Genomic DNA, 15,189 nt, shown 5'->3' on the forward strand with positions numbered 1-15,189 from the left:
ATGTTTCATGGTTAAAACCCCTCGAGGGTACAGATACACCAATGGTCCTCATGATCCAAAACATGAGGGAGTAGAATATCTCCTGTAAAGTTCTTTCATTAGATCACTGCTCTCAGAAGACCTACTTGACTAGCAAATAGTGTCTCAGAATATCTTTCTTTCCTAAGGTAAAGCCCCCCCCCCCCACTAAATGCAATGCAAACAAAGCTAAATGGCTCCTTCCTCAGCACCACCCTGCTTTTGGAAGTGAGCCCCCTAGTGGCAGGAGGATGGCAACGACCTCGCACATCTGGAGCTGGAAGAACCGCCTCTCCTTCTCCATCTCCTCGGCGATCTCGGCGCCGCTGATCTCGGTGCGGATCATGCCGTGCTGCCGGGCATGCTCCTTCTTCTCCTTCTCGATCTTCGTGCTGTGGAGGATTCGGGGGTGGTGGGGGGGGTGGTGGGGGCGAGAGGTCATGTGACCAAAGGGTATGGCCCTGATTGGCTCACAGATACACAAACACGGAGGACAATGCACATCATCTCATGCAACAGGGCATTCTTTTCCATATGCCACGGCAGCATATAACCACAAGGAAGGGATGCAGAGCGCCTCGTTTTCCGGAAAAGACCTCGCCGGCTCCAAGCCGTCCGTTCAAGTCTAGGCAATGGAACCGGAATCCCACAGCACCATGCCAAGGAGCCACGTTTGGGGCCCGTTCGTTAAAACCAGAGCCAGGCTCTGGCGGGACCCACAGGTCTGAAACCTGCTTGGCCCAGAGCGAGGCGGGTTTTAACCAAGGCAATCAATGCAGCAAGGCTATTTGCAGAGCCAAAAATGGGGAACGAGGGAGGGGGGGCGGAGGCGGGCGGAGGCGAGAGGAGGGGCACGAGCCTCCAACACGAGTGGGGTGTTGTCACTAGGCACTGCCCCGCCCCCCAGGGAACCTGCCATGTGATTCCACACCACTTGTGTTAAAAAAAAAAAAAAAAGATTTAAAAAGATTAAGCTGCTTTATGATGCTGCTCAAATTTTGTCCTTGAAGTGAATTTTATGCTTTTTTTGGCTTCTGTCCATTTACAAAAAAAAAGGGGGGGGGGGTGTGTGCGCCCAAATCAGTGATCACTGAAACCCCCCCAGACTGAAAACTGGTAAGGATTCGTTACAGAGTGGCGCTGGTTCAGGGTTACTGACCGTGTGCTGGACCTGCTCTCCATAGCATGTGATTCATCGATACCCAGAAGGTTAAATAAAATCAAGATTCACTTGGGGTTGGTAGGGGGTGTGTGGGGGGGGCAGCCATGAAGCATCCTCATCTGAATTCACAGCTTGGAGAAAAATATGATCAAATTGCATTTTTTATATTACCCTTTCAGCAAAGAATGTCCTTTGCAGCTTGGAAAATATATAAAAATGCTATGAAATTTCATACATGACAGCAAGAACAACAGACCACACTTAACAGCAGAAACACGTGGGGGTACCGGACTCAACGCTGCTATATGGGCCAGCGCCAGGTACCGATCGCTATGGCAACCAACAGGAAAACATCGCTAAAGTTAGCATCTAACGTTAGCTGGTATCGTCTCATGACCGCAGGGCTGGTTGGTCGAAACTTCACGCTCTGAGGATCAATGGTGCAAAAACGAGAGATACAGAGGAATTAATCTGGGCGCAGGAAGTCGAGGTTAATGTTAGGCAGTGGGCGTGTCCGTCAGCTCACATGTCCTGCATATTCAGCTGTAATTTGTTTCGTCTAAGAAAGAAGCTACCAAAATCACCCAGAAAACCACGACAAGAGGACATCAAACCATGAACACAGCCCCCCCCCGAGGTGTTCTGAACACCAGCTCTGACAGTCTGTCCAAAGCTCTTCTGAAAGACCTCAATATTGGTTCCTTAGCTAAGCCCTGCCCTACCCACTGTCCCTCACCCGGTGGTCTACCATGGACTGGTTCCACCGAATCTCTTTCCTGGGCACTACCAGGTGATCCGTTTTCATATACAGCACGCAGATGGTCCCACTAGACTCTCGGGTTTCTGGACTGGTATATGTGTGATGTACTCTATGCCTCGCTTGCTTTTGTCCTAAGCGAAGTACAACTGCTAAATAAGTAACAGCGCAATTAAATGTACATAACATCTAGGGCATGCAGATTCCTCAGCAGCACTGATCTGAGATCAGACTACGCCGGGCAAAGACATGGAGAAGGTGCTTTTAACCAAATCGATTATCGCTACGTCACTCCGCTGGACAGCAACCTGGGCGTCAGCACACAATGTAATAAACAATGACCAGATTCATTACTGTTAAGGTCAAACACACACAAGTTACACTCTTTAGAAGAACCTAGTGCACACAGACAAAAACAGCACACTTTACCCAAACCGAGAAATGTAAAGGAAGTCAACACTTACACTTTCGTTTCGTAATCTTTCCAGGCTTTATCGAAGGGCTTTTTCAGGTCCTGTCAAGACAAAACAAATTAAAACGGCATCAAGAACATATCAAATACTGTGGGTTTGGTTTATAATAATGACATCACAGCAGAGGCGTACAGAGGGGTGGCACCAAAGGGGCACTGGCCCTAACTGAAAGCTGATTGGCTCCCGGAAGTGACCTATCCCCCGTCAGTCATGGATTGAAAACATATCATTGGCTATTGATATGGTTAACCCCTCTGTATGGATACTTGTCACTCTTATGCACCCCACATTAAAAAAAAAAAAATCTTAGAACTGCCCCTGTCCAAGAGGTAAACATTTGGAAAATGGTGGCGTGTCTCGGAGCGATGCCATGGGAGGGACTGGGCTGTTAGGGTTTCACCACAGCGGCCTCCATCGGCAGGAGGGAGGGGCCAAACACGCGCTCACAGGACGGAGTCATTTGCCGCTTGGCCAATGGGCTTCACCAGTTCCGAGAGCAGTCCCAGCCGCCAGGGAGACCCCGCTTAATGGATTTTCCGTAAATCTGGAACATTCAACAGCTGCCTGCCAGCGTGAAATCAGGTGACGTTTTGGCGGATAAATAATTAACTCCCGATTACCATAAATGGTAATGAGCAAAATAAATTAGCGCGAGTGGCGGTAAGAGGTTTACAAGCACGGGATGGGTTGAAGAGCGTCAGTTTCTCCCAGCGACAGCATTAGCGGCTGTGATTTCACAGTACGGTGCAATACACGCCTCGTGATTGGTGCACGACTGGGGCTTGTCTCCAATCAGGTGAAATCGACCGCCCACCGCCCATTCCGATCAAAGCCATGGCTGACTGGGTGTGCAGGCAGGGGCTTCCTGAATCTTCGACTTGGCCCGTTAGCTGATGGAGAGCCCAGGGAGGCAGGAAGGCATTGGTGTGTGTGCACGTCTGACGGGAGGGGGAAGCGAATCACAATGACAATTTTGAAATAATCTAATTATAAATGTGGCAGCCTAACCTGGGGCTGGATAAATGGCGAAAGTGACATGCGCCGTGAAAAATAGACTAGCTAGCGTGACGGAATGCCGAGGTGGGTTTTGGTGACCGGGCGGCGCCGTGGGCCGGCATGCTGTTACTGGTGCCAGACTCCTGCTGCCTCCCCTGGCGGAGCGAAGTGGGCCTCCGTCCCAGGCTGGACACCGACTCTGGCACCCAACGGCTCCACCTGCTTGTAAATATGACGCCGTTTAATCTCCTAGGCGACAGATGTTATCACCATCAGAGGCAGGTTTCCCGCCAGTTTTGGTGCGCCGTAACAGGACTCCGCCCCCTCTGGGACACAGCCAATAAAAAGACCTCCCCAGGACCCAAGCATGCCTCCAGAGTGAGCTAACGCTCGCTAACATGAACTTAAAGCTGTTACTCTCTGCAACGGATCCCCAAGCCTCTAATAGGATTCACACTCCTCATTCCCGTTATTCTGCACTGGCAGCCCCCCCCGGGGCTATATTCCTTTCCCGATTCCTGACTGAGTCATATTAGTCCAATAGCATTTGGATACCATACAGCCATACATGAGAAAACCACTTAGATGCCATGAGGCATGACGCCTTGACTGATTGGCTAAAAAAAATACACAGTTCCCCTTGCCCAGTGGGATTCTGGGAAAATTGCTTTGATGACAAGGCAATGGGAGAGAGGGAAAAAATCCGATCCTTGCAACAGCAAATCAGAGGAGTCAGTGGAGTCACATGGGCCACGACTGAAGTTGGCTGCCGTGGTAACACCGGCCTGGTGGGTCTGAATTCACAATCTGTTAAACCAAAGAGCCCCCAGGTGAGGGTAATTAATCGGCATGATTCCACGGGAGGAAGAAGGCCTTTTTAAATCTGGGATGTGAATTTAAGTAGGAATTACTTAATGTAATTGGGAAAAAAAACACAAAAAGAAAACAGTTTCAAAGTCATAGATTTGGAAACGCGATCAGGAAAATGTATTTGTTTTTGCAGGATATTGTTCAGCTTGGCGGAGCTGAATCTTACACAGGTGCCGCCACAAAGACACCAGCTGAAAGGCAAAAAGTTAGTTCCTGAAACCATTTTCAACTCCTAAAGCTTAAAAGAAAAAGGTAAAACACCACTCAGTCCCAGTGAACATAGCCACGCTCCTCCTCGCCTTCCCGCCTCCCCCAGCATCTCGTAATCTCTGATCCATCAGCGTCACTCTTTAGCCCACGGGCCGACAATCCACAGCCGAGGGCATCGACTGCGGACCTATCGCTGATGTCATTAACCCCAAGCGAGGCCATTTCACAGGTGATTCTCTCCTGTTCCTGCTAAAATTATTTGTTTTATTTGTCAAAATCGATGAGGGGGGTGACGATGGACAGGCTACACGGATAGCCTCCCGGCACCTTAATTATTATTCTGGGAAGACTGGGAATCTAATTACTGAATGGATGGTGGTGGCCCCCCTATTCGGCACGCGTGGGGGTGGGGGGGCTACGTAATGGTAGAGCGGTAATCACGGCAGATACTTCCTGCGCCCGATTCAATTGTAGGGCACTTAGGGAGGTCTAGACTCGTTTTGTCGCGTGCTCGTTAGCGGCTTTCCAGAGCTGTCAGAGGTTCTTGCAGAGTGATTATGTCTGCGTGCCGAGGACAGGCAAGGAGAGGGCGGCGAGGGAAACAGCTATGTTACCTTGGCACTAGAGGGCCGCAGGAACCTTAATGAGCAACCTCGGTTCCTTCCGGTAACCTGGATCCCCTCGTCAGTCACATTCCTTCCTGTCTCACACGGGACGGGCGCCGGCGATCAGAGGCGGAGGCGAAATCCGTGCCGCTCTCGTCATCGATCAGAGAGAGGGGCCACTAATTAACTCTTAGCAGTCGTCACATGCGAGGGCGGGAGGCGGGCCGACACGCGGTTAGACAGCAAGCCACATTAAGACTGAATTGCATCATTTTCCTGGCGCGGCCCGACAGCCACGTGCTCCTAATGAATGGGAGAATGGGGCGGATGCAGTCACCGAGGCAACCGTCACCCTGAGCGAGCCTGCAGCAAACCAGTAGCCGGCAGCCGCACGTCTGCAACCTCACCTGCGGTGTTAAATTCTAACTGAAAAGCCGCATTTTGCCGTATCCGGCTAGTGCTACTTGCTAACACATCACACTACCTAAAACTGTATTAAAAACAAAAATAACCACAAAGAGATCACATGCGGCTACTGTGGGGCAGAGCGTCAGTGAAACAGGGTATCATCCCCGTGTCATACACTCTGAATGCTATATTGAGCTGTCCGGATGTGTCCGTGTGATACCGTGACTGATGTCCAACGCCTCTTGTTTACTGAAGGCTTATTTGGGTTTTAACCGTTCAGCAGAACCAGGTTCAGTGACCGTTGGCTCCACGCAAGCGAGCGTCTCGGTGACAGACACAGCGGTGATGGTGGGCAGTGCCAAGTCATCTGGACCGCGGTTTTGGAATCGGATCCAGGCCACTGGGTCGACCACACGCTGTCGGGGGTAGCGCACTATCACTGTAGAGCGTCTTCTCTTGAGCACGGACTTCTATTTTTTCTTTTTAAACAAATGGGGGGGGGGGGGGGGTTGATTTAACATCACCATTTGACAGCACAATTTTCTCACACTTCCAGGGCTGTAGGTGCGAAACCCACCACTGTGTGTGGAGTTTGCATTTTTTTCCCCATGTCACATAGGATTCCATCGCACCAGAGTCCGTGTGTGTGTGTGTGTGTGTGTGTGTGTCTGCTTGGTGACACCCTCCCCAGGATGTGCCCCAGCCTAGTGTCCTTGACCAAGATAAGCGATTAGTAGATGGATGTACGGAATGGAATTATAAAAAGGCACATTTTTGGACAGACTTACCCCTTTAACCCCCTTCAGGTCCCCTTTCAGCAGGCTGTCCAATGGGAATGTGATGATGTTGTTCATATTCTGGAACTGGAGGGACAAAAACAGGTGCTAATTAAATCAGCCTCCCAATGCGATGCGTCACCGGTCACTAGTTCACCCTGCCGTCCGCCATTTTGGTTTCCCCTGGCGATTAAGGTGCAAGTCTGAACGAGTCGGGGGGACGTTATGAAAAACCGCGGCCTGCTACCCCCCCCCGGGGTTCCTGGGGTGCAGCGGTCACTAAGAATCACAGGCAAAAGCACAGTATTACCGACCAATCCGCCCCCCAGGGTCGACCATGCAAATCAGCCAATGACACAAGGGTCAGCATGCTGGAAGCCAGATGAATCCTCCACGGTGAAACACGACTCATTTTACACTTAATTGTGGAAAATTCACAATCTCTTTGTTCCACACTATGCAGCACAAAATCATTTCTCTGAACTAAATGTAAAAACTCCCCACACACTAAATTTTCTGCATTCTGGTAAGCGTTAGAGCGTAATACTTTAAACATTTCCTGGGGGAAATCACCTCCCCAGGGGCTCAGAGATGGAGTATTATATTTTAGGGATCAACATGTACGATTATTAAAGGATGAGACTGTCAGGCCAACCCCCCAGGAATCACAGGTTGGCTAGTACGCCCCATTCCATGCTGGTAAAACTGGCCAAATTATGACCTTAGCCCCGGCTAGTGCATTCACACACACACACACACACCACACACACACACAGAAACAAAGGGTTCCCCACCAGGTTTTTAAAAAGGGCCGTGAGCTCTTTGGTGAAGACAGAGAACTTCAGGAAGGCTGATCCCAGGTCAGGGTCGTCCCGGTAGACGCAGTTCTCCCCAAACTTCTCCAGGGCCTGCGTATACTGCTCCTCGTTTTCCACATGAGCTGTGGGGGAGGGGGGAAGGGTGGTTACTGCAGTCACTATGGAGACAGGGGAAGGTTTTAGCTAACAAACATTTCAAACCTCCGACGTTTCACCTGATTCCCAAGTACTTCAGTATTTAAAAGAGGGGGACAAGCCAAGGTATGGAGTTTAGTGCCAGCTGAAAGCTGATTGGCTCCCAGAGCGCCCCCTCCCCTGTCACTCAACTATTCAAAACATATCACTGGCTAATGACAAGCTTGGTCCCTGTGTATGAATTATGACCTCTCTTATGTGCCACTCCCCCATCATAAAAAATTTAGGTTTGGGCTCTGTCTCCACATCCAGAAGGTTGTGGGTTTGTGTCCTCATGCCATAATCGTATTACTGTTAGGACCTTGAGCAAGACCCCTGACTTCAACTCCTCCTGGAACACGGCTGACCCCGTGCTCTGACCCCACATCCATCTCTCCCTGTACATACATGTCTGTTTGTGTCTCTCGTGAAGAGCATGATGGGATACGTCAGAACTACCCAATTTCACCTCTGGGATCGATAAAGTGCCGCTCTTCTATTCATGGTGAATCTCCTTGGCCACACAAGCAGCCAGATCAATCCCGGCAGGGCGAACAGGTCACATGACAAGGTCGACGTCCATTTGTGCAGACACAGCTGGTCTCACGTTTCCCTGTGAATGCCGACTGGGGTCACAAGGAACATCCCTGTAGATGCAACTTCATTTTGAGGTGAGGCTTACAGGGTGCTGGGGGTTGGGGGGGCACGCTCCTACTTCAGCGTAATTCAACCACGTTCTGATGAATGGCCTGAGATCAGCGATGGTGCCGACCCACCCACACCCCATAATGATGACGATTCTTCAGAGAGGGAGAGCTCTTCATTTGAGTCTTACCCTGATTTTCCACATCTCTGAGCTTGATGGCCCCCTCACCTAAATTTCACACCTCCCACAAAATCGCACCCCGACCTATCACAGCTTCGCCAGCCTCGACGGCTGGAAGATCGGACAGGCTCGGAACGAAAGCCCCCACCATGTACAGCATTCTGGTGGGGGTCAAGGTTCTGTCCTCGCGGCCTTGAACTCTGATATGTGGCTCACAAAGATCTTGTTCCCATAACCATTTTACTGGTCTTACTGGTTACTTGCAGGAAGCTCAGCCGAGTAGCACTGCAGATGGACGCATGGTGCTGGGATATCATTTTCGGCACCTGTTTAAGTGGTCCAGGATGAGCAGGAGGTAATGGAGGGACGGCCCTGGGGACAGCCTGAGTCTGACCCCCCTCCCCCAAAGAGCAGGGTCATAAACCACGGTAAATCTTTCAGCAGCTAGGAGGCTAATGAGAGTACGCTAGCAGTTCCCGGGCAATAAGAGCCCTTTAAGGGTGGACTGCATTAGCGATTACAAAGCCGCCAGACTTAATGGGGCGCTAACAGAAGAGCGCACAGGAGCAGATCGCTGCCGTTACTGCAGCAACCGCCCCCAGGGGCTGCTGGGATACATCGGCGAGGTAATGGATCCGGGGTCGTTAGAGCAAGCTCAGCACCTCCGCCCCCCCTCCCAAAAAAACACACCTTGGGAAAAGGCAACACGGCCAATACCCCCCTGCAATTGGCATCACAAAGAATGGAGACGGGTGCTAAGGTGGGTTTGAGGGATTTCGGGGGGGGGGGGGGGGGTTTGGAGCAATGAGGTCATCACACAGACCCCATACCAGGAAACTGGTAAGACGCCCCACGCTCTTCCTCCTCCCTGTACAGCACAAAGCAGCACAGGTTTTACCAAAACCAGGGCAAAGGCTGGCCGGCATCTGGCCTCTGCTTTTAAAAACTCCAAATTAAATATGCTGGGTTTAATTCCCCCTCCCTCCTATGGTCTTAGACTACACACAGAATAACAGATGCACACACTCACACCTGCACAAAGAAAACACACATACAGAGAGGCACAGGGACACAGAGATAGACAGTGAATGACAGAGAGAGACAGAGAGACACACACAGACAGACAGTTAGAGAGACAGAGAGGCAGACAGACAGTCAGAGAGACAGACAGACAGTCAGAGAGGCAGAGAGACAGACAGACAGACAGAGAGGCAGAGAGACAGACAGAGAGGCAGACAGACAGACAGTCAGAGAGGCAGAGAGACAGACAGACAGACAGACAGTTAGAGAGGCAGACAGACAGAGAGGCAGACAGACAGACAGATGTCCATAATTTTTATGCCCGTCACACTAACTCTCGGTTTAATGCTTCCATAAAAAGTTCTAGTGCTTCTAGTTTAAAATAAAGTCAACACATTCCTTCAAAACTGCACCCACAAAGTTAGGAGAACACACACACACACCCACACACCCACGTGCCAAGAACAGCTCCGTGACGGCGGACGGCCCAAAGATGCTGACATGTTGAGAGCTTCAACCAGGTCCAGTAGCAGACAAACAAGGGTTAAAACCAGGCTTAAAACAGACAGGGTGGAGGTAGCTCTCATCATGTTAGGTAGCTCTCAAGATGTTAGTAAGGCAATTCATGGAGAGGTTTCATTAAAAAGCACTGTAGCGAGGAGAGGGTCTGTACACCCACCCACCCTCTACTATCACCATTACCATTACCCGTCCATCTCATTACCATTACCATTACCCGTCCATCTCATTACCATTACCATTACCCGTCCATCTCATTACCATAACCATTACCCGTCCATCTCATTACCATTACCATTACCCGTCCATCTCATTACCATTACCATTACCATTACCATTATCATTACCAATCAATCTCATTACCACTGCCACTAAGTGTCCATCTAATTACTAAGCATGCACCACTCAATGGGCTAGTGATCGACAATGGCAGATATTTGCCCTGATTGGCTCTAACCAGCAATGTACTTGTGTGCACCAGTAATAAGGGTAAATATGGCCAATTTTATGTGCCAATCAGGTAGCTCACCAACTAAAGTTACATTTTTTCCCATCTGAGTTTCTGAGCGAGTTAATCTGTCATCGCATGGTGCCATAACCGAAACCAGTCTAAGAAATGGGACAACTGTTATGTCCAAAATACCGACCCAGACATTCAAATCTCAGACCCCACACAAGTTTAAGTGTAACTCCGCACTGAAAAGACAGCGTACACTGACATCCCAAGGCAGGTGACTGCCCCCCCCCCCACCCTTACAATCTATCTCCAGAGTCATGGCGACTTACAGTCCCCTGCTGTCAGGAAAAAGGACCCAAAAGAAAATATAGACAGCGGTAGCCGGAGCTGGAATCGGGAGCCGTGTGGGATGAAGGCAGCTCATATCCCACAGCCGCAAACCACACTGTCAGGCTCACCTTGGCCTTTCCATCTGAGGGAAAGCTGGACAGGATTTTCCCGCTTATAGATGGGGTGGTACTTGCTGAGCCAGGTTTAAACTGAATTGCTTCTGTAAATATCCAAACATAGGCCCAGTCAAAGGCACATTATATTACACTTATTTCGCAGACAATTTCACCCAAATGTCATATGTGTGACAAAGCAACCGGGAGTCATAGTCAAGGGCCTTCGCTCAAGAGCACGGTGCTTTACGTTTACCTGGTGCTTTATCCAAAGTGACTTATAGCTGAGGGTACAGCAATGCTCTACTTGTTGAGCTACTAAACGTTCCCTGAAATCACTCTGCCAACCACAGGGCTTCAACTGGCTACCGTTGGATCACAGATCCCTTAAGCCACTGAGCCACAAACAGGTACCGAAGTGAGACCTCTCACATCCGGGCTGAAACCCTAACCACCTGGACACAAACTCAAACTCAGACAGTCATTGAGATTGACTGGTTCTCAATGTTTCTAAATCTCTTCAGCTCACCCTCCAAATGTTTAGCGGCTGGCAAACTTTATCCGTCTGCTACCCGGAAAGATCAGAGTGTCAGGAGGCTTCGGGGTCGATTCCGGACGCTGAAAGCAACGCGTGCCAAGCTCCCTGGGCATCGCTACAATTCCAGCTCTCACCTCCGGAATGCCATACATCACCACTGAAGTTCGGAAAGAATAAATAGTTCATGTCAGCCCTGCCTCCACCCCCATGACACCCCCATCCCACCGAAGCTAGGTCCAGACAAGGCATCGTTGATCCACGAGGACACTGGGGCAGATTAGGTCGGGGGGTCCTCAACCACGGGGGTCATTCCACATTACGTAGTCCATCCGCATTTGGAGGGCATGCTGGGAATTTGAACGGTGGTCAAACTGGAAGCTGTTATTCCAACACAACACAGCACAATGCAACCCAATGCAACCCAAAACACTACAACCCAACCCAATGCAACGCAAGGGAGCACAATGCAACCCAACCCAAGGCAACCAATGAAGGACAAGCCCCTACACCATCAGCACATGAGCTGCATCAGTAGCACTCAGTGCCTTGTCCTCTCAATTTCACACAATGAGCACTTTTATCAGGAACAAAAGGTTAAAAAAACGCTGCAGTACTGAGGTAGGAAAAGGAGGTCAAAGAGATCGAGCAACTTCATTGCTCGAAATAGCCACATTCCCACTGGCAGGCCATCAGCCCACGGTGCGACAAGGGGGCCAACAGGAGCCCGACCGTGTTATGACTGGGTGGGGTCAAAGAGCAACCACGAAAATCATCTCCTGGCTTTGTTTCCCAGCCTAGACATCACCCTGTGGGTTTAAGCTGACCTCAACCAGACACAGGGGCCGGACATGTCAACCAGACCTTTTCACCTCAACCTCATGGCAGGATCTCAGAGCACGACCCAGGTAAAACCGCTAAATTATATGTACCTTCAATCTAAGAGCATTTCAGGAAAATCTCCAGATCCTTTCTGGAGCCTTCACACCAATCTGTGGGCTTCTCAACTTCATGTGCTCTGTTCTGTAGTTCCAGCAGCATGAGCCTGGATATCGACATCTTCCCGTTTTCATTCCGCACTGGTTCCTGACGTAACTTTGGAGGCCGGCCAAGCCAAAGAAAGTGCTAGCCTTTAGCTGCATGACTTGCATCGTCATTCCATTTGCCGAGCGCCAGAGAGTCCATTTGGAGACGAAGTCTGTCCTCGCTCGGCGTAGAGGGCAGTGGGTGGCCGGGGGTCTGGTGCATGACTCAATGGGTTAGGACACTGTGTCTGTGATTGTAGGGTCGGCGGTTCAAATCCCAGGGTCAGCAGACTGATTTCACCATTGGGACTCTAAACCAAACTGCTCCAGGGACTGGCTGACCTTGCAGTGCCCATAAATGTACGTCATTAAAAGTGCTAAATATATGAAATGTAAACGCACAGATTCACCACCAGAGCGAAGGAATCATCTGACTTGTGACAGGGCAGGGTCCTATAAAGGGGTGGAGCCACAGGAACACTAGCCCCAGCAGCAAGCTGATTGGCTCCCTGAGTGCCCTCTCCCTGTCACTCTGACACTTAATCAAAACATATAATTAGCTAATGGTAAGGTTGGACCCTCTATGAATTATGTACCCCCACCCCCGCCAACTAGAATCCTAGAGTCTTCTGTGTGGTGGGGTGAAGATCGCTTAGTGTTCAGCCACTATCGCCCCTCCGTGGGATGATTCATTCCTCTCATCAAGATGTACTAAGATGGGGTTCTCTGCCCACCAGCTGAGCCGGTGTCAACTGGGGGGAAATTGGGGGAAGCTGCCCCCAATGCGGTTTCTGCTTGCAGCTCCTTTCACACAGCTAAAAAGCGCTAAACCGCGAATCATCACGACGCCCCAAACTGCATGCTTCTGTAAACAGCCTCCTAAAAATGGATCCCCTTTTTAAATCCAGTCAGCGGTAGCTATGAATGTCAAACTATTCCTGTTCGCCCGCATTTAAAGAGAACATTCCATTACAAACAAACCAGTTATACTTATGGTTATAACCCATATCAAGTCCGTGACCAACAGCTGGACAAAATGGAGGAAGAGACCCCCCAGGATTCTGCATTTGAAGCTGTGTGCCCACTTCCGTCGGGATATTAAAGGACTGGCTTTTAAAATCACAAAGTGTCACCACTGAGTTTCCTAAGCCCCCCAACCCTAAGGAAGCTAGCTTGAGCCATTTGGATCAGAACTATAGCCAATGTGAGTCAATGATGAATTGCTTAATCATGCACAGCCTTTGAACAATTAGTACTATAAAGGGCTGATTACTCTCAGACCTGCCAAATAATTAAATAGTTCTAAGTTTCATGGATAGACAAATTGAGAGAAAATAAATTATGAAAATAGCAGAAATAGACACTAGCATATTTTCAGGAACAGAAGCTGGGATTAGCATGGCTGAGGAAGTCATCCGATTTAACGCGACTTGACTCGCTAAGATCCGCAGCTCAGCTGCAGCTCATTCGGAGCTCAGTAGGAAATCGGGAGCAGCGTAAGCTGATGGCTGCCCCTCCCAGGTCTGACATCTGCCGCTTTTGAAATGGTGACAGTCCCCCTCCCCACCCCGACCCACTAGGGTCGGTGCCATTGGAGGGGTTCAGGGCCGAGTGACTCTCATGACGGAAGTGTGCTGGACACTGGGGAGAGCTTCAGTACCCAAACGCGGTCCAGACGGTTTCGCACTCACATCACTCTCAGATGTCCCTCGCTGGCGCAGGACAGCTGCCGACTTTAAACAAAAGTCACACTGTTCACACTAAAGAAGCGGCAGGCCTCTCCCCGGGACACACTCGCTCTTTTCATTGGACACGACACCATGGAGGACTAGAGCACTCCGCGTGCGTTATCTGCGTGAGCAGGCACGTGTGCGTGAAGCCAGAGAATAAGGGAGGGACGTGACCCCCACGCCCCAGGCGACATGCTGGGGATGTGGAGTGATGGTATATCTGTTCATCTCCCACCAATCAGCCGCAGCCCCCCATCTCCAACCAATCAGCGCAAGTCTCCATCTCCAACCAATCAGTTGCACTTGCCATCCTCCATCTCCCACCAATCAGCTGCGCCCGCCATCCACCATCTCCCACTAATCAGGTCCACTCTCCATCAAAATACAGAATCAAGAACGGTACAGCCCAACAATTAACTACAGGTTGTCAAACACCTCATTTAATGACTAATTAAGCAGCTGACCAATCAAACATCTAGCTATGTACTTCCAGAGCACAATTTTGGAGAAAGCTCCCATCAGTTAGCTGGGCTGCAGGGTTGATGCTGGAATGCAGGCTAAAGCAGCAGGACTGACTCAGAGGTTCCTTGTGTATACAGCTCAGCCAGGAGATGTTCAATGTGCCCTGAGCTCCTTGACCCAAAAGCAGAGGCATTGGCGCAGAAAATAGGCCGGTCCGATTTCCTCTGTCGTCCTACTTCCCGTCTTCCCTCCTCGATCCTGCTCTCACCTGTGAAATCACCACTCTAATCCTGGTCAAGTCCACAGTGGTTCAAGTAAAATGTCCACCTGACGTGTTAGTATCCAACCCGAGCTCTGACCTCTATAGCACCCAATCCTGGGATCCCATTATGTTCAGATGGGTTGCAGACCATCCATACCCCTAATCCATCCCACATCGGCCAAAGGAGTTTCTACATCAGGCGGCTGCCACTCACCCAGGCCAGAAGCGTAGATGGCCTTCACGGACTTCTTCATCTTGTACAGTACGCTGCGGTCCATATCCAGGGCCTGGGTCAGACACACAAACACAAGTAGGTCACTGGAGGCCAGGCGGAATTCTTCACAGACCAGCTGGATTACCGGGTCGAGTCACACAGGCCGCACAGCTAAATCCAGAGTTTGTTTCTCAGGATCACTGTAACCCAGTATTATAATTCTGGATTATAATCCAGTTTAAAGGTACTTGTACAGTCACCATCCTAACAGCATTCTAAGAACAGTCATGATTCTGTCAAGAAGAAGATAAAGAACACCAGCATACAGTGACAACAACAAAGTACAAACAACAAAGTATGCTATTCAGGTGGTTAAAAGTAGCCACGCTTCCAGATAAAGAATGTTTGTGACAGTAGGTTCCAGTACCT

At 50.1% G+C, this 15,189-nt stretch overlaps 1 protein-coding gene across 2 annotated transcripts in view; it reads right to left on the minus strand.

Annotated features, from left to right (window-relative positions):
- Positions 1 to 15,189, minus strand: part of asap2a (ArfGAP with SH3 domain, ankyrin repeat and PH domain 2a) — a 44,597-nt gene that overhangs the window by 13,686 nt on the left and 15,722 nt on the right. For both annotated transcript variants that reach the window (XM_049005131.1, XM_049005132.1), the window contains exons 2-6: positions 14,761 to 14,833; positions 7,070 to 7,215; positions 6,288 to 6,362; positions 2,402 to 2,451; positions 281 to 410 (exon numbers count right to left, since the gene is read on the minus strand). In XM_049005131.1, the coding sequence (XP_048861088.1) occupies positions 281 to 410; positions 2,402 to 2,451; positions 6,288 to 6,362; positions 7,070 to 7,215; positions 14,761 to 14,833 (474 nt within the window). The remainder of the gene's footprint in view (positions 1 to 280; positions 411 to 2,401; positions 2,452 to 6,287; positions 6,363 to 7,069; positions 7,216 to 14,760; positions 14,834 to 15,189) is intronic.

This window comes from Brienomyrus brachyistius, unplaced genomic scaffold (genome assembly GCF_023856365.1).
Source record: "Brienomyrus brachyistius isolate T26 unplaced genomic scaffold, BBRACH_0.4 scaffold148, whole genome shotgun sequence".
Lineage (NCBI taxonomy): Eukaryota > Metazoa > Chordata > Actinopteri > Osteoglossiformes > Mormyridae > Brienomyrus > Brienomyrus brachyistius.